Source organism: Haliotis rubra, unplaced genomic scaffold (genome assembly GCF_003918875.1).
Source record: "Haliotis rubra isolate DU_JTF1 unplaced genomic scaffold, ASM391887v1 Scf90, whole genome shotgun sequence".
Classification (NCBI taxonomy): Eukaryota; Metazoa; Mollusca; class Gastropoda; order Lepetellida; family Haliotidae; genus Haliotis; species Haliotis rubra.
In genome coordinates this window covers 152,167-176,204 of record NW_025767635.1, presented here as the reverse complement: position 1 = coordinate 176,204, position 24,038 = coordinate 152,167, and the positions used below count along the sequence as shown (strand labels likewise).

Genomic DNA, 24,038 nt, shown 5'->3' with positions numbered 1-24,038 from the left:
CAAAAGACAAAAGAGAAAAACACACAATTTATAATGTACTTTACACCAGGAGTCCAAAACAGGGTTTTAATAAGATCACATTCAAGATTGAGGCAAGTATATAGCAAGTACTTGCACATGTGTTTGTGTTGCTGGAGAGTCTATACAAATGATAACACTAGTAATGAAGATACCTTGTAATAGTTTAATATGAAGAGTCTGGACAAATGAGAATTCTAGCCTGCTGAGATAGCATACAACAGTTTCAGGGTTGGAACTTAACTTTTTAAAGCACAAGCAAAAGACTGCTTGTGACTTTTTAAGCTACTAGCTAAATGAAATTTCAATAAGCAAAAACATAACGATAATTCCAAAATCAATAACCTATATTTTTCACAACCTTAACTTAACATTTTAAAATGACATAAGTCAACAACTATTTTCATAAAAAATTCAAGAATCAAGAAAAACACAGGACTCTAAAATAGTCAGCCTTTACTAGAAAATTGAACGCTTTTATAAATAGTTTGAAGCATTTAGCATATTGTTGTCCGTAAATATCGACCTCTGACATGAATAGTCCGGAAAAATGATAATACTAGCATACCGAAATACCATGCAACAGTTTAACATGAATACCCAATCAACTCAAACAAGTCCTTCTTTCAACCTTTCTTTCTCTGCACCAGGCAGGATCTTTTAATGTCTTTTGGAACGACGGTCTCTCTCTGCACTGTAGGCAGATGCTCTCACCATCGGGCTGGGATCAGTCCATACTCTCAACATCACACTGGGACAGTAATATACACTCAACACCGCACTGGGAAAGTAATATACACTCAACACCGCACTGGGACAGTAATATACACTCAACACTGCACTGGGACAGTAATATACACTCAACACCGCACTGGGACAGTAATATACTCTCAACACTGCACTGGGACAGTAATATACACTCAACACCGCACTGGGACAGTAATATACACTCAACACCGCACTGGGACAGTAATATACTCTCAACATGCACTGGGACAGTAATATACACTCAACATCGCACTGGAACAGTAATATACTCTCAACACCGCACTGGGACAGTAATATACACTCAACACCGCACTGGGACAGTAATATACACTCAACACCGCACTGGGAAAGTAATATACTCTCAACACCGCACTGGGACAGTAATATACACTCAACACTGCACTGGAACAGTAATATACTCTCAACACCGCACTGGGACAGTAATATACACTCAACATCACACTGGGACAGTAATATACACTCAACACCGCGCACACCGGACAGTAATATACTCTCAACACCGCACTGGGACAGTAATATACACTCAACACCGCACTGGGACAGTAATATACACTCAACACCGCACTGGGACAGTAATATACTCTCAACGCCACACTGGGACAGTAATATACACTCAACATCACACTGGGACAGTAATATACACTCAACACCGCACTGGGACAGTAATATACACTCAACACCGCACTGGGACAGAAATATACTCTCAACACTGCACTGGGACAGTAATATACACTCAACACCGCACTGGGACAGTAATATACACTCAACACCGCACTGGGACAGTAATATACTCTCAACACCGCACTGGGACAGTAATATACACTCAACATCGCACTGGAACAGTAATATACTCTCAACACCGCACTGGGACAGTAATATACTCTCAACACCGCACTGGGACAGTAATATACACTCAACACCGCACTGGGACAGTAATATACACTCAACACCGCACTGGGACAGTAATATACTCTCAACACCGCACTGGGACAGTAATATACACTCAACACCGCACTGGGAAAGTAATATACTCTCAACACCGCACTGGGACAGTAATATACACTCAACATCACACTGGGACAGTAATATACACTCAACACCGCACTGGGACAGTAATATACTCTCAACACCGCACTGGGACAGTAATATACACTCAACACCGCACTGGGACAGTAATATACACTCAACACCGCACTGGGACAGTAATATACACTCTCAACGCACGCAATCTGACTGGGACAGTAATATACACTCAACACCACACTGGGACAGTAATATACACTCAACACCGCACTGGGAAAGTAATATACTCTCAACACCGCACTGGGACAGTAATATACACTCAACACTGCACTGGAACAGTAATATACACTCAACACCGCACTGGGACAGTAATATACTCTCAACACCGCACTGGGACAGTAATATACTCTCAACACCGCACTGGGACAGTAACATACACTCAACATCACACTGGGACAGTAATATAAACTCAACATCGCACTGGGACAGTAATATACACTCAACACTGCACTGGGACAGTAATATACACTCAACAACGCACTAGGACCAATCCATACCCTCAGCATGACACTCGGACAATTATATACTCTCAACATCGCACAGGGACAATTATATACAGTCAAGTCTTGTTAATCCGACACCGTCTGTTGCGCAGCAAATTGTCGGATTAATGAGGATGTCAGATTATCGAATTCTGAGTATCGATCACGCTCATGGTAAAAAACAGGACAGTCATGATTCATATTAAGCGTGTGTGTGTAATTAGTGTTGGCAATCGACTTCTTAAACCATAATTGATTATCGACTTTAGATCACAAGTCTTACAGCTAAACTATACGTACGTCAAGATATTTGTGTGTTTGAAAACTGAGAAAGTAGAACTCTAGATCAATGTGTCGACTTTGACGCAGAAATCAGAATAGAATGGCTGTAGATCTAAGAGTAGATGTAACAAGTATCAATATGATAAACCTATGTATTTCCATCCTTGTTCGTGAATTCAATGAGAACTGAGCCTTTAGCAAATACCAAATGTTTTCTTGAAGCGAACATGTGCAGGGAAGCAGGCATTTTGTTGACAGTCTTGTCAGCCAATCAAGCTGCTTGTTTCAATCATGTGTTAATATTCTTAAGGAGTATTCATTGTTTCCAAAACCAATTCATATTTTCATTAACCATTTACGAAATCTTCATCAATGGTTGCATTTAAACATGGGTCTAAAAAATAAAACGACAGAACGGCTACTCTCTTGGCAAGCTATAAATATACTTGACTTCCAGTTTTACGGCAGTTATACGATGTTCAGGGGATGGCAGAATTTGTGTTCATAGCTCCTCACGTATCATAACATCTTGAGTGACACGTGGCAGTGTATTTACGGGTAATTGATCACACGTGTTGCCAATCTCAATGTCGGATTAACAGGACTAATTACTAAGTGATTACGACAGTTGGCTGTAATTGAGGCTGTCGGAGTTGGAATGCGGGACTGTTGGATTAATGAGTCTAAATTACGTTTATTCAATTGTTACCAACAAAAGTGTCAGTTAAAGCCAATTGTCGGATAGACTACAGCGCCCAGGCACTCCCCAGTCAAGGTGATAGTCAAAGACAGTGCTGGCCTAGACTCGTAACAATCACATTTACTGGCAGATAGTGTTGTAATCTTCAAGTCCGGGATGGAGGCTTTAGGTGTTGTCGGATCAGCACAGACAGTCAGGGATGGTGGGTTGAGGTGATGTCGGAACAGCACGGACAGTCAGGGATGGTGGGTTGAGGTGATGTCGGATCAGTACAGACAGTCAGGGATGGTGGGTTGAGGTGTTGTCGGATCAGCACAGACAGTCAGGGATGGTGGGTTGAGGTGATGTCGGATCAGCACAGACAGTCAGGGATGGTGGGTTGAGGTGATGTCGGATCAGCACAGACAGTCAGGGATGGTGGGTTGAGGTGATGTCAGATCAGTACAGACAGTCAGGGATGGTGGGTTGAGGTGTTGTCCGGATCAGCACAGACAGTCCGGGATGGTGGGTTGAGGTGATGTCAGATCAGTACAGACAGTCAGGGATGGTGGGTTGAGGTGATGTCGGATCAGCACAGACAGTCAGGGATGGTGGGTTGAGGTGATGTCAGATCAGTACAGACAGTCAGGGATGGTGGGTTGAGGTGATGTCAGATCAGCACAGACAGTCAGGGATGGTGGGTTGAGGTGATGTCGGATCAGCACAGACAGTCAGGGATGGTGGGTTGAGGTGATGTCAGATCAGTACAGACAGTCAGGGATGGTGGGTTGAGGTGATGTCAGATCAGTACAGACAGTCAGGGATGGTGGGTTGAGGTGTTGTCGGATCAGCACAGACAGTCAGGGATGGTGGGTTGATGATGTCGGATCACGACGGACAGTCAGGGATGGTGGGTTAAGATGATGTCGGATCAGTACAGACAGTCAGGGATGGTGGGTTGAGGTGATGTCGGATCAGCACAGACAGTCAGGGATGGTGGGTTGAGGTGATGTCGGATCAGTACAGACAGTCAGGGATGGTGGGTTGAGGTGTTGTCAGATCAGCACAGACAGTCAGGGATGGTGGGTTGAGGTGATGTCGGTTGACATGTCGCACACAGACAGTCAGGGATGGTGGGTTGAGGTGATGTCGGATCAGTACAGACAGTCAGGGATGGTGGGTTGAGGTGATGTCGGATCAGCACAGACAGTCAGGGATGGTGGGTTGAGGTGATGTCGGATCAGTACAGACAGTCAGGGATGGTGGGTTGAGGTGATGTCGGATCAGCACAGACAGTCAGGGATGGTGGGTTGTGGTGTTGTCGGTTCAGCACAGACAGTCAGGGATGGTGGGTTGAGGTGATGTCGGAACAGCACAGACAGTGAGGGATGGTGGGTTGAGGTGATGTCGGATCACGACGGACAGTCAGGGATGGTGGGTTGAGGTGATGTCGGATCAGCACAGACAGTCAGGGATGGTGGGTTGAGGTGATGTCGGATCAGCACAGACAGTCAGGGATGGTGGGTCGAGGTGATGTCGGATCAGCACAGACAGTCAGGGATGGTGGGTTGAGGTGATGTCGGAACAGCACAGACAGTGAGGGATGGTGGGTTGAGGTGATGTCGGATCACGACGGACAGTCAGGGATGGTGGGTTGAGGTGATGTCGGATCAGCACAGACAGTCAGGGATGGTGGGTTGAGGTGATGTCGGATCAGCACAGACAGTCGGGGATGGTGGATCAGCACAGACAGTCGAGGTGATGTCGGGATCAGCACAGACAGTCAGGGATGGTGGGTCGAGGTGATGTCGGATCAGCACAGACAGTCAGGGATGGTGGGTTGAGGTGTTGTCGGATCAGCACAGACAGTCAGGGATGGTGGGTTCGAGGTGATGTCGGATCAGCACAGACAGTCAGGGATGGTGGGTTGAGGTGTTGTCGGATCAGCACAGACAGTCAGGGATGGTGGGTCGAGGTGACAATTAAACCATACCACCGCACCTTGATGACAAACATACCAGTACCACTACACCCTGATGACAATTATACCAGTACCACTACACCTTGATGACAATTATACCAGTACCACTACACCTGGATGACAATTATACCAGTACCACTACACCCTGATGACAATTATACTATACCACTACACCTGGATGACAATTATACCAGTACCACTACACCCTGATGACAATTAAACAATACCACTACAAATGGTTCACAATTATACCAGTACCACTACACCCTGATGACAATTAAACAATACCACTACACCCGGAAGACAATTATACCAGTACCACTGCACCCTGATGACAATTATACCAGTACCACTACACCTGGTTCACAATTATACCAGTACCACTACACCCTGATGACAATTAAACAATACCACTACACCCAGAAGACAATTATACCAGTACCACTGCATCCTGATGACAATTATACCAGTACCACTACACCTGGTTCACAATTATACCAGTACCACTTCACCCTGATGACAATTAAACAATACCACTACACCCGGAAGACAATTATACCAGTACCACTACACCCTGATGACAATTATACTATACCACTACACCTGGTTGACAATTATACCAGTACCACTACACCCTGATGACAATTAAACAATACCACTACAAATGGTTGACAATTATACCAGTACCACTACACCCTGATGACAATTATACCAGTACCACTACACCTGGTTCACAATTATACCAGTACCACTACACCCTGATGACAATTATACAAGAACCACTACACCTGGATGACAATTATACCATACCACTACACCCGGAAGACAATTATACCATACCACTACACCTGGATGACAATTATACCAGTACCACTACACCTGGATGACAATTATACTATACCATTACACCTGGATGACAATTATATTATACCACTACACCTGGATGACAATTATACCAGTACCACTACACCCGGATGACAATTAAACAATACCACTACACCTGGTTGACAATTATACCAGTACCACTACACCCTGATGACAATTAAACAATACCACTACACCCGGAAGACAATTATACCAGTACCACTACACCTGGATGACAATTATACTATACCACTACACCTGGATGACAATTATACTATACCACTACACCTGGATGACAATTATACCAGTACCACTACACCCGGATGACAATTATACCAGTACCACTACACCTGGATGACAATTATACCAGTACCACTACACCCTGATGACAATTAAACAATACCACTACACCCGGAAGACAATTATACCAGTACCACTGCACCCGGATGACAATTATACCAGTACACCTGGTTCACAATTATACCAGTACCACTACACCCTGATGACAATTATACCAGTAGTACCACCACTACACCTGGATGACAATTATACCATACCACTACACCTGGATGACAATTATACCAGTACCACTACACCTGGATGACAATTATACTATACCATTACACCTGGATGACAATTATATTATACCACTACACCTGGATGACAATTATACCAGTACCACTACACCCGGATGACAATTAAACAATACCACTACACCTGGTTGACAATTATACCAGTACCACTACACCCTGATGACAATTAAACAATACCACTACACCTAGAAGACAATTATACCAGTACCACTACACCTGGATGACAATTATACTATACCACTACACCCTGATGACAATTATACTATACCACTACACCTGGATGACAATTATACCAGTACCACTACACCCGGATGACAATTAAACAATACCACTACACCTGGTTGACAATTATACCAGTACCACTACACCCTGATGACAATTAAACAATACCACTACACCTGGTTGACAATTATACCAGTACCACTACACCCTGATGACAATTAAACAATACCACTACACCCGGAAGACAATTATACCAGTACCACTGCATCCTGATGACAATTATACCTGGTTCACAATTATACCAGTACCACTACACCCTGATGACAATTATACCAGTACCACTACACCTGGATGACAATTATACCAGTACCACTACACCTGGTTCACAATTATACCAGTACCACTACACCCGGAAGACAATTATACCATACCACTACACCTGGATGACAATTATACCAGTACCACAACACCTGGATGACAATTATACCAGTACCACTACACCCGGATGACAATTATAGCATACCACTACACCCGGAAGACAATTATACCAGTACCACTACACCCTGATGACAATTATACCAGTACCACTACACCTGGTTCACAATTATACCAGTACCACTACACCCGGATGACAATTATACCATACCACTACACCCGGATGACAATTATACCATACCACTACACCTGGATGACAATTATACCATACCACTACACCCGGAAGACAATTATACCATACCACTACACCTGGATGATAAATATACCATACCATACTGACAAGTACCTCCATACTCCATCCTGTGTCATACTGTCAAGTACCTCCATACTCCCACCTGTGGCATACTGTCAAGTACCTCCATACTCCCACCTGTGGCATACTGTCAAGTACCTCCATACTCCCACCTGTGTCATACTGTCAAGTACCTCCATACTCCCACCTGTCATACTGTCAAGTACCTCCATACTCCCACCTGTCATACTGTCAAGTACCTCCATGTTCCCACCTGTCACCTGTCATACTGTCATACTGTACCTCCATACTTCCCACCTGTCATACTGTCAAGTACCTACCTGTGTCATACTGTCAAGTACCTCCATACTCCCACCTGTGGCATACTGTCAAGTACCTCCATACTCCCACCTGTGGCATACTGTCAAGTACCTCCATACTCCCACCTGTGGCATACTGTCAAGTACCTCCATACTCCCACCTGTGTCATACTCCCACCTGTCATACTGCATACTGTCAAGTACCTCCATACTCCCACCTGTCATACTGTCAAGTACCTCCATACTCCCACCTGTCATACTGTCAAGTACCTCCATGTGTCATACTGTCAAGTACCTCCATACAGCAAAACAGGATATTCATCAGGATATTCATGGACTCTCCCAGCAATGCAAGACATTTCACCTGTACTTATCTACAGCCAGTGCCTGTAGGGAATTTCATATTTTAGTGACGTGGATGCAAGACATTTCACCTGTACTTATCTACAGCCAGTGCCTGTAGGGAATTTCATATTTTAGTGACGTGGATGCAAGACATTTCACCTGTACTTATCTACAGCCAGTGCCTGTAGGGAATCTCATATTTTAGTGACGTGGATGCAAGACATTTCACCTGTAGGTATCTACAGCCAGTGCCTGTAGGGAATTTCATATTTTAGTGGCGTGAATGCAGGACATTTCACTTGTACTTATCTACAGCCAGTGCCTGTAGGGAATCTCATATTTTAGTGACGTGGATGCAGGACATTTCACCTGTACTTATCTACAGCCAGTGCCTGTAGGGAATTTCATATTTTAGTGACGTGGATGCAGGACATTTCACCTGTACTTATCTACAGCCAGTGCCTGTAGGAGTGACATGGATGCAAGACATTTCACCTGTACTTATCTACAGCCAGTGCCTGTAGGAGTGACGTGGATGCAAGACATTTCACCTGTACTTATCTACAGCCAGTGCCTGTAGGGAATTTCATATTTTAGTGACGTGGATGCAAGACATTTCACCTGTACTTATCTACAGCCAGTGCCTGTAGGGAATTTCATATTTTAGTGACGTGGATGCAAGACATTTCACCTGTAGGTATCTACAGCCAGTGCCTGTAGGGAATTTCATATTTTAGTGGCCAGTGAATGCAGGACATTTCATGCATTTATCTACAGCCAGTGCCTGTAGGGAATCTCATATTTTAGTGTGACATGGATGCAAGACATTTCACCTGTACTTCTATCTACAGCCAGTGCCTGTAGGGAATCTCATATTTTAGTGAGACGTGGATGCAGGACATTTCACCTGTACTTATCTACAGCCAGTGCCTGTAGGAGTGACGTGGATGCAAGACATTTCACCTGTACTGATCTACAGCCAGTGCCTGTAGGGAATCTCATATTTTAGTGACGTGGATGCAAGACATTTCACCTGTACTTATCTACAGCCAGTGCCTGTAGGGAATTTCATATTTTAGTGACGTGGATGCAAGACATTTCACCTGTACTTATCTACAGCCAGTGCCTGTAGGGAATTTCATATTTTAGTGACGTGGATGCAAGACATTTCACCTGTACTTATCTACAGCCAGTGCCTGTAGGGAATTTCATATTTTAGTGACGTGGATGCAGGTTGGTAATGCCAACTGCCCTTCTCCACTAACTAAGCCAGTGTGTGAAATTTTACGCTGGTCCTATGATCCCTGGCTAGTAAAAATTCATTAGGACCACTAAATGATAAGTTTGCAGTGGTCCTGATGGCCAGTGAATTTTGTATTGATAGTTAAGTAAATCTACAAATATTATTTTGGACCAGTGAAGTATAGGCAGGACCACTAATTATTGTCAGCTCACTGGTCCTGTGGTCTAGTGTGAAAGTTTTCTTTCCCTGTAAGCCACTTTGAACCTTCTTGTAATAATCTGGGATTCTTATGGCTGCTTAGACTTAACAATGGCACACATCAACTACATCATGATATATCATGAGTACTAGATACCAGCCAAACTTATTTCACAGCAATATCTGTGACCTCAATAATGCTTCCTTCCTCCTGTGGCATAGCTCTACAACTGAAATGAAATCTACTGAAATGACTCCCACACTAATGTAACTAGCTGCATATTTGTATTTGCTAATGTATAGGGAATACCCACAACTGCTTTGCTTTACCTAGTTTGATCTAATGAGCAAAATCATCCTCTTATCATTTGGCAATAGCCAAGCCCATAAAATGATAAATTATAATGGTTTGCAAATGGTTTCATTCACAGGAAGGCGACGTTTTAGTTTTAGCTTTTTGCACGAGGGCAAAACACGGTACCCCTTGATGTTTAGTGTTGTTGCAGTAATGTTCATGTAAGGGCTTACTTGGAGATTAACAGAGGATTAGCGTAAGGGTTGAGACTAAAATTTGTACTAATTTCTATGTGAACACAGTTTTTGGTGAACTGTTATTTACAGTTGATTGGCAATCATAAGAATTGTGAGTTCATATCAATCGCATCAAACAACAATGTCAACAGTTTTATATAAATATGCCGATAAAAGAGTCATCATAAGTACTCGATTTTCTGAGACATGGCAAATGCACAGCTACAGTACAAGTATCTACCTACAGCTGGTGGTGGAAGGTATTTGGTATTTTTTTTCGTTTCAGGCAGTGCATCTGGAGACGGACACAAAACCTGGGGGCAGAGCTACAGATAGGTTTTTTGGTCATTGAGTTATGTACTCGCTTGTGTTCATCTCAATTTCTCTACGGGCTCCTTTTCATTGTAAATGGGATTATTTGTTCCTTTCAAAACTGTATATATTCAGAGACTAAGCGTTAGTTTAGAGGTGGCAATTACAGAGTGGGATTTCTGAACAATATGATTGTGTCCGATAACAGACTTTAGGAAAACACAGTCTGGAAGAATTTGCGTGGACACAGAATGATACACACGGAATGACACTTGATGTGACTGAGAAAGGTATTCCCATTTCATTATGAAATTACACACAGTTTCCCAACACTCCCCACAGTACTGAACACGGATATCGATGTATTTTACTCGTGCCGCAAGACAGGCACCTGCTCACGAACTTGCTGACCTGATCATTATCTCTCAGCATCAGCAAATTGGTAATAAAATCATCCAATACATCAATACAACACAACAATTGCAGTCTGTAAATGCCCAGACATACATGCACGAAGAATGCGCCAACAGCCAGTTGGTGAGCTGGGTTACCTTTGAACTCCCAACAAAACCTTTCAAACCTGGACATTTTATGAGCGACTGCTTGTAAACAGTTCAACTTTAGGGCGTGGGCTTTTACGGCAGGGTGGGGCGGTTGTTCGAAATTTAAGGGGAGTTTTAGGTAAATACCTTTATCGGTGTTTAGAGCGTTTAGAACATCAACTGCCGGCTGTGGATCGCTGTTACTTCTCTGTCGGTTATAACTCGGTCTTTCAGTCGCTCCGTCTGTTTTGGTGGCCATGATCGAAGTTCCTCTACGAGAAGCTACTTCCGGCATTGGGTCACAGATGTCAGAATGTGTTTTTATTTTATTTATGTTTGCTGTCCATAACTATTGTGTTCATTTTCAATGAAATAAAGATTGTAATTTAAAAGTATTTAACCATTTAAAGGAATATATGTTGTAATAATTACAATTGTTTTCTATTTATACTTTAAACTATTAGCCTAAAGACTATTTAAAGTAACATGGATGTGCAGTCACCCTTTGATTTTTGTCCAGATAACGTGTTGGTAAACGTGAACTTTAACATTTATTTAGAAATATCAAAAGAAAAGACTATATATAAAGATATATTTCAGTAGATATATAATTCATAAAGGAAAACATGTGTATCCTGCATGTGTTACTGTGGTCATGACAATGACAGATACATGTGTTGTTTCACAAGGCATGGGGAATCTCACTGGAAAGTGAGTCTACATGACTGGGAGACATCCCATATATAGCTGTCATATAGCTCAGGAAGCACTTTGAGCATATCCCTGTGACGTGGAAAGGCGCTATATAAATGGCCTATTATTATTATTATTATTATTATTATTATTATAATATACCAGTGTATGAAATAAGCCACATGCCAGACATCAGGGCTGGTAACTTCAAAATGTTACCAGCCAAAAATGGATTTGACAGACCAGACAATCCAAAGAAAATAACTTAATTTTTAGTTACAATGAATAAGTTTATGAAACTGAGACATATGTATTTACTGTCTAACAGTCTATTCACAACAATCCGACTCTGAGCTTGCAGAACCCCGCGCATAGATAGGTGTCGCTGTTGTAGTGATATTATATGTCAACGCAGTGCTTTGAGCTTGCGATACCATAGTTCAATGTTCAAACAGTAATTGTCAACTAATTTCAAGTCTAACTATTTCGAATTTATATATGAGAAAATATATAATTTGATATGTCTCAGGGGATTAGACTATTAGATATTGAATCTCCATGAGAAGTCCATTGAAGGGTCCACGAATGAATATAGTCGTTAGGAAGCCACTCGGTCTCGTATCTTGTGACTGATGTCACAGGCATATGACTTGTGACGTCATTCAATAGTATCCACATAAATATAAGGTGGGATTGTGAAACAACATCGTCAAATATACAATTCTTTACAGGGATATATCTGGTAAGTGAAACTCAACTTCATTAGATTTTAATCGGACAGAAACAAAGACAGATGTGAAGTCAATGGAGACGTATATAGAGATTGTCTAATGGCTGCTAAATGTTGTTATGTTTTCGGAGCCCTAATAACTTGAGCAGGGTTATGGTAACTCCATAAAACACGATCCTCCAAACAAGCCCTTTATGATAAGGCCCAGCAATGTATGTATGCCGATTATATTAACTCGATAAAGAAACACTGATTTTATGACATTGGTCTATAATCCTGCCTGAACCAATCGTGACCTCAGCTGTGACGAATCAAGTTCCCCAAAGAAGAAATGGACACTGTTTCCGTATAATTAATGTGATTTGAATCTAGGTGTATTTTTGATTGAAACATGTCAATATTGTTGAAGCGAGGCATCAGCTGATGACAATCAACTGTTTATCTAATACTGTAGAGAAGTTGCCTCTGTATTGTTGGGAAACAGTGAAAGTAGTTGGGCTGTGAGGTGTTGTGTCATTCATATGAGAGTAAGCAGGATGTGACAACTTAAATCTTTTCCTGATGATTTCACTGTCAGGTGATCTTGGCCAACAAGTCTGACAAAGCAGCTGCAGCAGACACCATTGCCTTCATCCACTCCAAACTACAGTCAATATTATCATGCTCTTGTGACGTCAATTCTTTTTCGTGATAGCGGTGACTCAGTGTTACTCTTGTGAAATAACTAACTGGCATAATAACATGTTTAGTTGGAAATTGACAGAGATTACCAAAGATGCTCATAGTGGTGGCTAAAAGCAGGAATATTATGAATACACCAGTCTTACTTATGACTGTAAACATGACTGTTTCCGAATCCTTAATTGACATTTGAGGATGATCTCATGTAGAATAACTCACTGACAGGGAATTAAGAACTTACAATGATCAAATATTCATCTCATGATAGAATCTTACTTGTAATTATTTGCAGCTAAATAATACTTATTAACTATACATATGCTCTCATTGATCCCATAATACATTGGAGCAGACAAACCTATGTATACTTCAACAGGGTATGCAGTATTCTATACCTGATTGCATTGTGCTTGTTTTGGGGGCCAAAGTAGGTGTAGGTGAAAGTAAACAGAATCAGCAAAGATATCTCCACACAGGCTTAATATCTCTTCTTTGTGTATTTGTCATGGCAAGACACTGATAATGCAAATCATCTGAGATTAGATGAGCATCTGTATACAAATAATTGCATAACATATTAAATTACTGAACTAAGATACAAAGATGCTTTAGTTATGATGTTAATAGTATTAGCAGCTTTTGAAGGATTATTGAAGAATTACTAATCAAACTTGTTTGTGTTTTTTTAATTTTTTCAGAAGAAGAACAAGTCTAAGCACAATGTCTCATATTTACCCATCACTTGAGGACATGAAGGTTGGCCAGATGGCGCAGGTACAATTAACTGTTATCATGCTTCATAATCATTGCTAATATTTGGGAGGAAATATGAAGTTTGGTACCCTTGCCATACTGAATTCAGTCTAGCAGATCTAGATGTCCACAAGTGGCCTTGTCCTTGTCTGGATTGATGTTGTTCCATCTGAGCATGTTCTCTTGATTAGCTGCACCAGGATGGCTGTATAGTTAGTGTTAGTTACCACAGTTCATGTGATGAAAGGGCCAGAAGTTCACCTAAAACAGGGCCGGTAGGGTAGCCTAGTGGTTAAAGAGTTTGCTTGTCACGCAGAAGATCCAGGTTTGATTCCCCACATGGGTACAATGTGTGAAGCCAATTTCTGGTGTCATTACATTACAAAGAATAAAGAAGTTGTTATCTGTGAAAAGGTTCAAGTGTTGCCTTACACCTATACCCTAACCATGTGACGATATGTGACGGGGATACTAAGTACTATTAGTTGATTTGTTGAATGAACCGCTTGGACAACGCATGTTTAAATAAGAAATCATGCTATAAGAAAATGCAGGATTCATTAGTTTATAACTTTCTTCAGGATTGATAAACAGATTCATTATTCTTCTTCAGGCTCAGGCCCAATATGAGCAACAGACGTCAGTTCAGCCAGCTGTTACATACCCCCACCCTCCAGGAGCCTACCCACCCCAGCAGCCACCTGCTTACACTCCACACCCCACCCCCAGTGCAAGCGGCTCCATGTACCCGTCTCTTCAGGAGTACATGGGACTACAGATCACACCCGAGATGACTGCTGCTATGGCTGTTGTACCTGCCAACCCAACACAGGTACAATCAAATAATACACCTAACCGCAAACAATAATCACTTTTGTCCAAGGTAGTGTAGATTTTCTTCACAGTAAGACCTTGGTTCGGTGTAACATTCTCACAAGCAACAAAATTGATTAGATTATGGCCATCTTTGATTTTCTAAATAAAATTTTCCTGAAAACAAGGTGCCAATGGGGCTGAAACTTTGTATTGATGGTGGACTTATTGTGAATCAGCTGTCTTACTGTCATGCAAACCTGTTTCAGGTGGCAGTGCGACAGAGTGGATCGGGCAGCATGCAGGTTGCCCCTGTCACAGGAAACAATCGAGGATTGGCAAGGGCTGAGATCAAGCAGGGCATCCGAGAGGTGGTCATGTGCAAAGATGGCACAGGCAAAGTTGGACTCCGTGTCAGACATGTGAACAACGTAAGTAGGTGCATGTTACCAGGCGCTCCATCACCAGTTTCAGTTGTAAATAGGTTTCTTGATAACACGCTAATATACCTACTTGTTGATGTAAATAAATAGAATTAAGGCATAAAAGTTGTAAACATGTCAAGATCTAGTCAATAAGTCCAATCAAAACTGAAGCCATAGATGTTTGTTTGTTGTTGATGTTTTTTGTTTGTTGGATGTTTTTGGGTATGAGTGTTGGTTTTCATGTTTTTTAGTGTGTCTACTATTCCAAGGTTTGTATGTCTGCTGGAGGTGTGTTTGATCCAAGGTTTGTATGTCTGGTGGATGTGTGTTTGTTCCAAGGTTTGTATGTCTGGTGGAAGTGTATTTGTTCCAAGGTTTGTATGTCTGGTGTGTATGTTCCAAGTTTGTATTTGTTCCAAGGTTTGTATGTCTGGTGGATGTGTATTTGTTCCAAGGTTTGTATGTCTGGTGGATGTATATTTGTTCCAAGGTTTGTATGTCTGGTGGATGTGTATTTGTTCCAAGGTTTGTATGTCTGGTGGAAGTGTATTTGTTCCAAGGTTTGTATGTCTGGTGGATGTGTGTTTGTTCCAAGGTTTGTATGTCTGGTGGATGTGTGTTTGTTCCAAGGTTTGTATGTCTGGTGGATGTGTGTTTGTTCCAAGGTTTGTATGTCTGGTGGATGTGTGTTTGTTCCAAGGTTTGTATGTCTGGTGGATGTGTGTTTGTTCCAAGGTTTGTATGTCTGGTGGATGTGTTTGTTCAAGGTTTGTATGTGGATGGATGTGTTTGTTCCAAGGTTTGTATGTCTGGTGGATGTGTATTTGTTCCAAGGTTTGTATGTCTGGTGGATGTGTGTTTGGTTCAAGGTTTGTATGTCTGGTGGATGTGTGTTTGTTCCAAGGTTTGTATGTCTGGTGGAAGTGTATTTGTTCCAAGGTTTGTATGTCTGGTGGATGTGTGTTTGGTTCAAGGTTTGTATGTCTGGTGGATGTGTGTTTGTTCCAAGGTTTGTATGTCTGGTGGAAGTGTATTTGTTCCAAGGTTTGTATGTCTGGTGGATGTGTTTGTCCAAGGTTTTGTATGTCGATTGGATGTGTTTTTTCATGGGTTTGTTCATATGGTTTTGTGTGTTTGTTTCAGGGTTTGTTTGTTTGTCTGGTGCAAGACAACTCGCCAGCAGCTTTGTCCGGCTTGAGGTTTGGGGATCAGATCCTACAGATCAACGGACAGACTGTGGCAGGCTGGGACACTGACAAGGCCCACAAAGAGTTGAAGAAAGCAGCAGCTGAGAGAATCACCATGGCAGTGAGAGACAGGTGTGACAAATACACTACCCACTTTTGTACCCTGGCTGGGAAATTTGTCTATATATGTATCCATTCCACTGTTAACCTGTGCTGGTTTTTCAGCTGATCTCTTGTTCACTTTCCATCTCTATTGCTGCAGACCGTTTGAGAGGACTATCACTATGCAGAAGGACAGCAATGGCTACATCGGCTTTGTGTTCAAGGATGGGCGTATCAAGTCTATTGTAAAAGACTCATCTGCTGCACGTAATGGAGTGCTGACTGACCATCAACTGACAGAGGTCAACGGTCAGAATGTAATTGGGCTGACAGATAATCGTGTTGGAGATATCATCGACGCTGGTGGCAGGACCGTCACCATCACACTGGTACCCTGTATCATCTATGATCACATCATCAAGTGGTGAGTTGTCTCCTCTTGACTTTCTCAAGTTGTCTTACACTGCTCTTGCATTGATGCTAAATGGATCAGTTAGCAGCCTGACTGATCCGCCACTTTCTTGTTTTGCTGCATTTTGTTGGCCATACAGGAAGTAATTGGGTTAAATGAGGAAGCTCTTGAAATAAATCAAAGCTAAATAAGTGAATTTATGTTTAGTTTTAAGCAAAGTACAGATGGTGAATTCATGAATGCCTATTGTGGGTTATCAGGTGTTACCATAAGAATACATGCATCAAGATACATATGTTGAAAGGCCCTTTTGTTTCGAAGAGATGAAGATGACAATACTTTCTCTTGCATGTGACTAGTTGTTGTAACTAATGTAGATGACTCGTTTTTATAACTAATACAGATCACTAGTTCTTGTAACTCAATATATGACTAGCTCTTGTAACTAGTGTAGATGACTTGTTCTTGTAACTAACGTAGATGACTTGTTCTTGTAACTAAAGTAGATGACTTGTTCTCACAACTAACATGGATGACTAGTTCTTGCAACTGATGTAGATGACTTGTTCTTGTAACTAACATAGATGACTTGTTCTTGTAACTAACATAGATGACTAGTTCTTGCAACTAACGTAGATGACTAGTTCTTGCAACTAACATAGATTACTAGTTCTTGCAACTAACATAGATGACTTGTTCTTGCAACTAACATAGATGACTTGTTCTTGCAACTAACATAGATTACTAGTTCTTGCAACTAATGTAGATGACTAGTTCTTGCAACTAACATAGATGACTTGTTCTTGCAACTAACATAGATGACTTGTTCTTGCAACTAACATAGATTACTAGTTCTTGCAACTAACATAGATGACTTGTTCTTGTAACTAACATAGATGACTAGTTCTTGCAACTAACATAGATGACTTGTTCTTGCAACTAACATAGATGACTTGTTCTTGTAACTAACGTAGATGACTAGTTCTTGCAACTAACATAGATGACTAGTTCTTGTAACTAACATAGATGACTAGTTCTTGTAACTAACATAGATGACTAGTTCTTGCAACTAACATAGATGACTAATTCTTGTAACTAACATAGATGACTAGTTCTTGTAACCAACATAGATTACTAGTTCTTGTAACTAACATAGATGACTTGTTCTTGCAACTAACATAGATGACTAGTTCTTGCAACTAACATAGATGACTTGTTCTTGCAACTAACATAGATGACTAGTTCTTGCAACTAACGTAGATGACTAGTTCTTGCAACTAACATAGATGACTAATTCTTGTAACTAACATAGATGACTAGTTCTTGTAACTAACATAGATTACTAGTTCTTGTAACTAACATAGATGACTTGTTCTTGCAACTAACATAGATGACTAGTTCTTGCAACTAACATAGATGACTTGTTCTTGCAACTAACATAGATGACTAGTTCTTGCAACTAACGTAGATGACTAGTTCTTGCAACTAACATAGATTACTAGTTCTTGCAACTAACATAGATGACTAGCTCTTGCAACTAACATAGATGACTTGTTCTTGCAACTAAGGTAGATGACTAGTTGTTGCAACTAACATAGATGACTTGTTCTTGCATCTAACATAGATGACTTGTTCTTGTAACTAACATAGATGACTAATTCTTGTAACTAACATAGATGACTCGTTCTTGTAACTAACATAGATGACTAGTTCTTGCAACTAACATAGATGACTAATTCTTGTAACTAACATAGATGACTAGTTCTTGTAACTAACATAGATTACTAGTTCTTGTAACTAACATAGATGACTTGTTCTTGCAACTAACATAGATGACTAGTTCTTGCAACTAACATAGATGACTTGTTCTTGCAACTAACATAGATGACTAGTTCTTGCAACTAACGTAGATGACTAGTTCTTGCAACGAACATAGATTACTAGTTCTTGCAACTAACATAGATGACTAGCTCTTGCAACTAACATAGATGACTTGTTCTTGCAACTAAGGTAGATGACTAGTTGTTGCAACTAACATAGATGACTTGTTCTTGCATCTAACATAGATGACTTGTTCTTGTAACTAACATAGATGACTAATTCTTGTAACTAACATAGATGACTAGTTCTTGTAACTAACATAGATTACTAGTTCTTGTAACTAACATAGATGACTTGTTCTTGCAACTAACATAGATGACTAGTTCTTGTAACTAACATAGATGACTAGTTCTTGCAACTAACATAGATGACTAGTTCTTGCAACTAACATAGATGACTAGTTCTTGCAACTAACATAGATGACTAGTTCTTGCAACTAACGTAGATGACTAGTTCTTGCAACTAACGTAGATGACTCGTTCTTGCAACTAACATAGATGACTTGTTCTTGCAACTAACATAGATTACTAGTTCTTGCAAGTAACGTAAATGACTTGTTCTTGCAACTAACATAGATTACTAGTTCTTGTAACTAACATAGATGACTCGTTCTTGCAACTAACATAGATGACTTGTTCTTGCAACTAACATAGATGACTAGTTCTTGCAACTAACGTAGATGACTAGTTCTTGCAACGAACATAGATGACTTGTTCTTGTAACTAACATAGATGACTAGTTCTTGCAACTTACATAGATGACTTGTTCTTGCAACTAACATAGATTACTAGTTCTTGCAACTAACATAGATGACTAGCTCTTGCAACTAAGGTAGATGACTAGTTCTTGCAACTAACATAGATGACTTGTTCTTGCATCTAACATAGATGACTTGTTCTTGTAACTAACATAGATGACTAATTCTTGTAACTAACATAGATGACTAGTTCTTGTAACTAACATAGATTAGTAGTTCTTGTAACTAACATAGATGACTTGTTCTTGCAACTAACATAGATGACTAGTTCTTGTAACTAACACAGATGACTAGTTCTTGCAACTAACATAGATGACTAGTTCTTGCAACTAACATAGATGACTAGTTCTTGCAACTAACGTAGATGACTAGTTCTTGCAACTAACGTAGATGACTAGTTCTTGCAACTAACGTAGATGACTCGTTCTTGCAACTAACATAGATGACTTGTTCTTGCAACTAACATAGATTACTAGTTCTTGCAACTAACGTAAATGACTTGTTCTTGCAACTAACATAGATTACTAGTTCTTGTAACTAACATAGATGACTCGTTCTTGCAACTAACATAGATGACTTGTTCTTGCAACTAACATAGATTACTAGTTCTTGCAACTAACATAGATGACTAGTTCTTGTAACTAACATAGATGACTAGTTCTTGCAACTAACATAGATGACTAGTTCTTGTAACTAACATAGATTACTAGTTCTTGTAACTAACATAGATGACTCGTTCTTGCAACTAACATAGATTACTAGTTCTTGCAACTAACGTAAATGACTCGTTCTTGCAACTAACATAGATTACTAGTTCTTGTAACTAACATAGATGACTCGTTCTTGCAACTAACATAGATGACTTGTTCTTGCAACTAACATAGATGACTAGTTCTTGTAACTAACATAGATGACTCATTCTTGTAACTAACATAGATGACTAGTTCTTGCAACTAACATAGATTACTAGTTCTTGTAACTAACATAGATGACTCGTTCTTGCAACTAACATAGATGACTTGTTTTTGCTTCTAATATATTCCTATAGTCCATTTGGCTCAAAAGGAGAACTCGAAAACTAATACACCTATAATAATCAATGAAACGCTGATCATAATCAAGACATCAGACCAACTCTGATTTTTTTGCAGAATTTATGTCCTAAGCATTAAAAGGTTTTTTAATAAACTGTCAATACGAGGGAGGAGTGCAAAGCGAGGAACAGCTGGGTGTGCGTGAAGCACGTGCACAAATGCCGACAAGTCATTGATTCATTTACCTGTGAAGGTTCTTTCTCAAAACCAGTGAAAATAGAAAAGCTTGATTCATTTAAAAAAGAACTCGTTTGGAATGCTATTTGGAGGTTATATGGCCAAGATGAATTCTTTACTTTGCATGCTTTGACAAAGCTATTGGAGACTGAACCTTCCCTTGTAACATCCAAATGTCAGTTATGGTTATTGCTAAACAAATTTGGGTTACGTTATATAAAGATAAGTGGGGAGACTAGACTTGTTCTCTGTGAATGATCCGACATTTTGCTAACAAAATAGCTTCTTGCGAGCAATTAGTCAAAAACATAATTAAGGTTTCGAACCTGTTTTTCTGGATGAAAAGTGGGTGAATGCCAGTCACACCGTAGGTACTCAGTGGGTTGCCAGTACATCATCAGAAACATACACGAGAAAACTTACAAGCGGCAAGGTTGAACGTGTGATTGTGTTACATGCAGGATGTAGAGGTCAGGGGGTTTGGCCTGGTTGTTTGTTGGTATTTAAGCCAAAGACAATCAAGTGGAGTCTGAAGTGGGAAGTAATAACACTATCTTCAAACTTCGTGATTTACAGAAACATGTACAGCAGTCCGTCAGTAACATATCGCAAGAAACACGCCAGAGGTGTGTTGAAAAAGGATAATGAAACTAAATACTGGCAAGAGAGTGGTTTAGACCATGCCACCATTAGACCAATCATAACCACAATGGACTCTGACAGCAGTTGTTCAGAATCAGAGTTGCATTCAGACGATCTCTCTGATGATGACTTTTGAAACATCCCCCGGCCGTCTACCTCCTTTCTCATACACCTGACTGTTCCTCTCTGTGCAATCCTCCCTCGTAACAAATAGTTATTTTTAGGACATGAATTCTACTAAAAAAAATCCGAGTTGATCTGATGTTATGATTATAATTAGTGTTTCAGTGAGTATTATAGGTTTGTTAGTTTTTGAGTTTGATTGGAATTCATCGGTCCGCTTTTGAGATGAACTGACTTAGATGGACAGCAAAATATACAGGTGTGAATTTACTTCAGATATGTAGGAAACAAAGCTAATAAACACACTTCTGTTGGATAAACACACTTCTGTTGGATAAACACACTTCTGTTGGATAAATACACTTCTGTTGATGATCTTACATCATACATGTGCTGAGGATTTTATGAGTGCTCCCTGCATGTCAACTGTTTTCATTGTTTCAGCATGGGAGGTTCTCTCTTCAAGAAGATGGACCACTCTATCCCCGAGGTATAACCTGTGATGTTGTAAACAGACTGATTGGATGATGCCATGCCCACCTTGGGAAAACAGTCTTGGATTTCTGCCTACATCTGTATATATAACGTGCATGGCGATAGAAGGCAAGGACGACGTCTGTTTCATGGTGGAAAGATGTGAATAGCTGTGTAAATAGGCCTGTCATTTCATAAGGGGCCAAATGCTTAAAACCAAACCTGAGAAAATAAATATACATAGTGTTATGTATAAGCTATATCAAAACAGATTATTTATGAATGTGGTAAAGTTACATGTATTGATTTTGTTACACCTCTTGAAATCGAAACATTGAAATAGTTTAAGATACACATGTATTTGATATGCTTGTCTTTAGTCAGTTGTACATAAATCTGTGATTTTAAACTTAATGTAGTGTTCTGTTTTTTCTCCCATGTTTTAACATTTGTTTTCGAGTTACACTTTGGATATCTGTTTTCCATGTTTCATTTCTATTTTTAGTTCTAGTCACATGAAATAGGATATGGTTTCATCATTTGTATCTCAGTGTGCTAGATTCATTTGTTACTTGGGAAAGATTTCCCTCACAAAATATTTCATCAACAGATCTGATTGGAATTTGCCCCACTTGATGACTTAATACTGAACTTGCAGAGTAATTACAGGCTATTATCTTTGGTAATGTTGAATAACTATTTCACTGTATGACACTACACTCAGCTATTGTTAGAAGAGGATTAATTGCTTATCTTAGTCATTTCAAGTACGTTCAAGCCATCACATTTCTGAGAATAATCTGTGCCTTTTACATTCACCTGTATATTTTGCAAGAGAGAATGGGGGTAAGTTCGTCTACAAGGAACTTGTTTGCATACTTAGAGTACTATGTGTCCATGACTTCCAGCACAACAGATCAATGTCACTTGTGTGTTATGTATGGAGTCAGCACATTATCAGGTCAAAGCTCAATGTGGGAGTTCACCTTCAGTTTGGTCACATTGATCACTGTCTGTTCCAAATCAGTCACTCGAGAGTGTTTGGACCGTCGTTGGTGTTTAGAATCCACCTTGTGATGCACAGTCACAGTTCTAATAACTGCAACTTGTAGAAATCTTGGCACCAACAGAAACATAGGGGAATTTGGGCGATTTGTGATATACATTTTGTTGACATTAGCTTGACCTTGTCTGTGCAGCTTATCACAGTTGTGCAAGTTTTAATTTAAAGTTTTAAATTTTCTTAAGATTTGATGTTCTCTTTTTCGCCAGTGCTATATGTGCTTTTTTTTAAAGAATAATATATAATGTATGGTCATTTTGAAATTGACTTTGTTAAACCATTGCATAACTTTTTCATGCAACATTTTTATGTAGCTATGCTCCAGGAGAGTAAAATTATTAACAGCTGTATCCGTGTTATTGTTATCAGTGTGTGGCTAACAGTGGGGGCAACTGTGTATGGGTGACAGTGCGTAGCTAACAGTGGGGGCAACTGTGTATGGGTGACAGTGCGTGGCTAACAGTGGGGGCAACTGTGCGTGGCTAACAGTGGGGGCAACTGTGTATGGGTGACAGTGCGTAGCTAACAGTGGGGGCAACTGTGTATGGGTGACAGTGCGTGGCTAACAGTGGGGGCAACTGTGCGTGGCTAACAGTGGGGGCAACTGTGTATGGCTGACAGTGCGTAGCTAACAGTGGGGGCAACTGTGTGTGACTAATAGTGGGGGCAACTGTGTATGGGTGACAGTGCGTGGCTAACAGTGGGGGCAACTGTGTATGGGTGACTAACAGTGGGGGCAACTGTGTGTGGCTGACGGTAGGGGCAACAGTGTGGGTGACAGTGGGGGCATCTGTGGGTGAGGTGAGCTGAAATTGGGTTT

General features: G+C 40.5%; 2 protein-coding genes and 1 long non-coding RNA gene across 4 annotated transcripts in view; 1 reads left to right on the top strand and 2 right to left on the bottom strand.

Annotated features, from left to right (window-relative positions):
- LOC124263972 (phosphatase and actin regulator 4-like) overlaps positions 1-11,516 on the bottom strand; it is a 109,228-nt gene extending 97,712 nt beyond the window's left edge. Inside the window, exon 1 of the mRNA XM_046698702.1 lies at positions 11,359-11,516. Within this exon, the coding sequence (XP_046554658.1) occupies positions 11,359-11,506 (148 nt within the window). The 5' untranslated portion in view covers positions 11,507-11,516. The remainder of the gene's footprint in view (positions 1-11,358) is intronic.
- LOC124263974 (syntenin-1-like) lies at positions 4-23,566 on the top strand. 2 transcript variants are annotated; one of them, XM_046698703.1, is made up of 7 exons: positions 4-92; positions 14,014-14,089; positions 14,682-14,900; positions 15,151-15,312; positions 16,450-16,625; positions 16,756-17,019; positions 22,126-23,566. In XM_046698703.1, the coding sequence occupies exons 1-7, from the start codon at positions 34-36 to the stop codon at positions 22,175-22,177; spliced, it is 1,008 nt and encodes a 335-aa protein (XP_046554659.1). In that variant the 5' UTR covers positions 4-33; the 3' UTR covers positions 22,178-23,566. The 2 variants fall into 2 exon arrangements, with proteins under 2 accessions (XP_046554659.1, XP_046554660.1); XM_046698704.1 differs by lacking the exon at positions 4-92 and adding an exon at positions 12,512-12,646.
- LOC124263976 lies at positions 7,530-9,071 on the bottom strand. The gene is made up of 3 exons (XR_006895005.1): positions 8,937-9,071; positions 8,083-8,544; positions 7,530-7,980 (listed from the first exon to the last, which is right to left on the bottom strand). It is a non-coding gene; the product is annotated as an uncharacterized LOC124263976 (long non-coding RNA).
- Positions 23,567-24,038: the final 472 nt, after the last annotated feature.

What these genes read in the sequence shown, in the direction of transcription:
- LOC124263974 (XM_046698703.1), top strand. Translation starts at nt 34, where the DNA reads ATGTACTTTACACCAGGAGTCCAAAACAGGGTTTTAATAAGATCACAT. An exon ending in AGGTTGGCCAGATGGCGCAG is followed by an intron (nt 14,090 to 14,681) that starts GTACAATTAACT and finishes ATTCTTCTTCAG; the next exon opens with GCTCAGGCCCAATATGAGCA. An exon ending in ACCATGGCAGTGAGAGACAG is followed by an intron (nt 16,626 to 16,755) that starts GTGTGACAAATA and finishes CTATTGCTGCAG; the next exon opens with ACCGTTTGAGAGGACTATCA.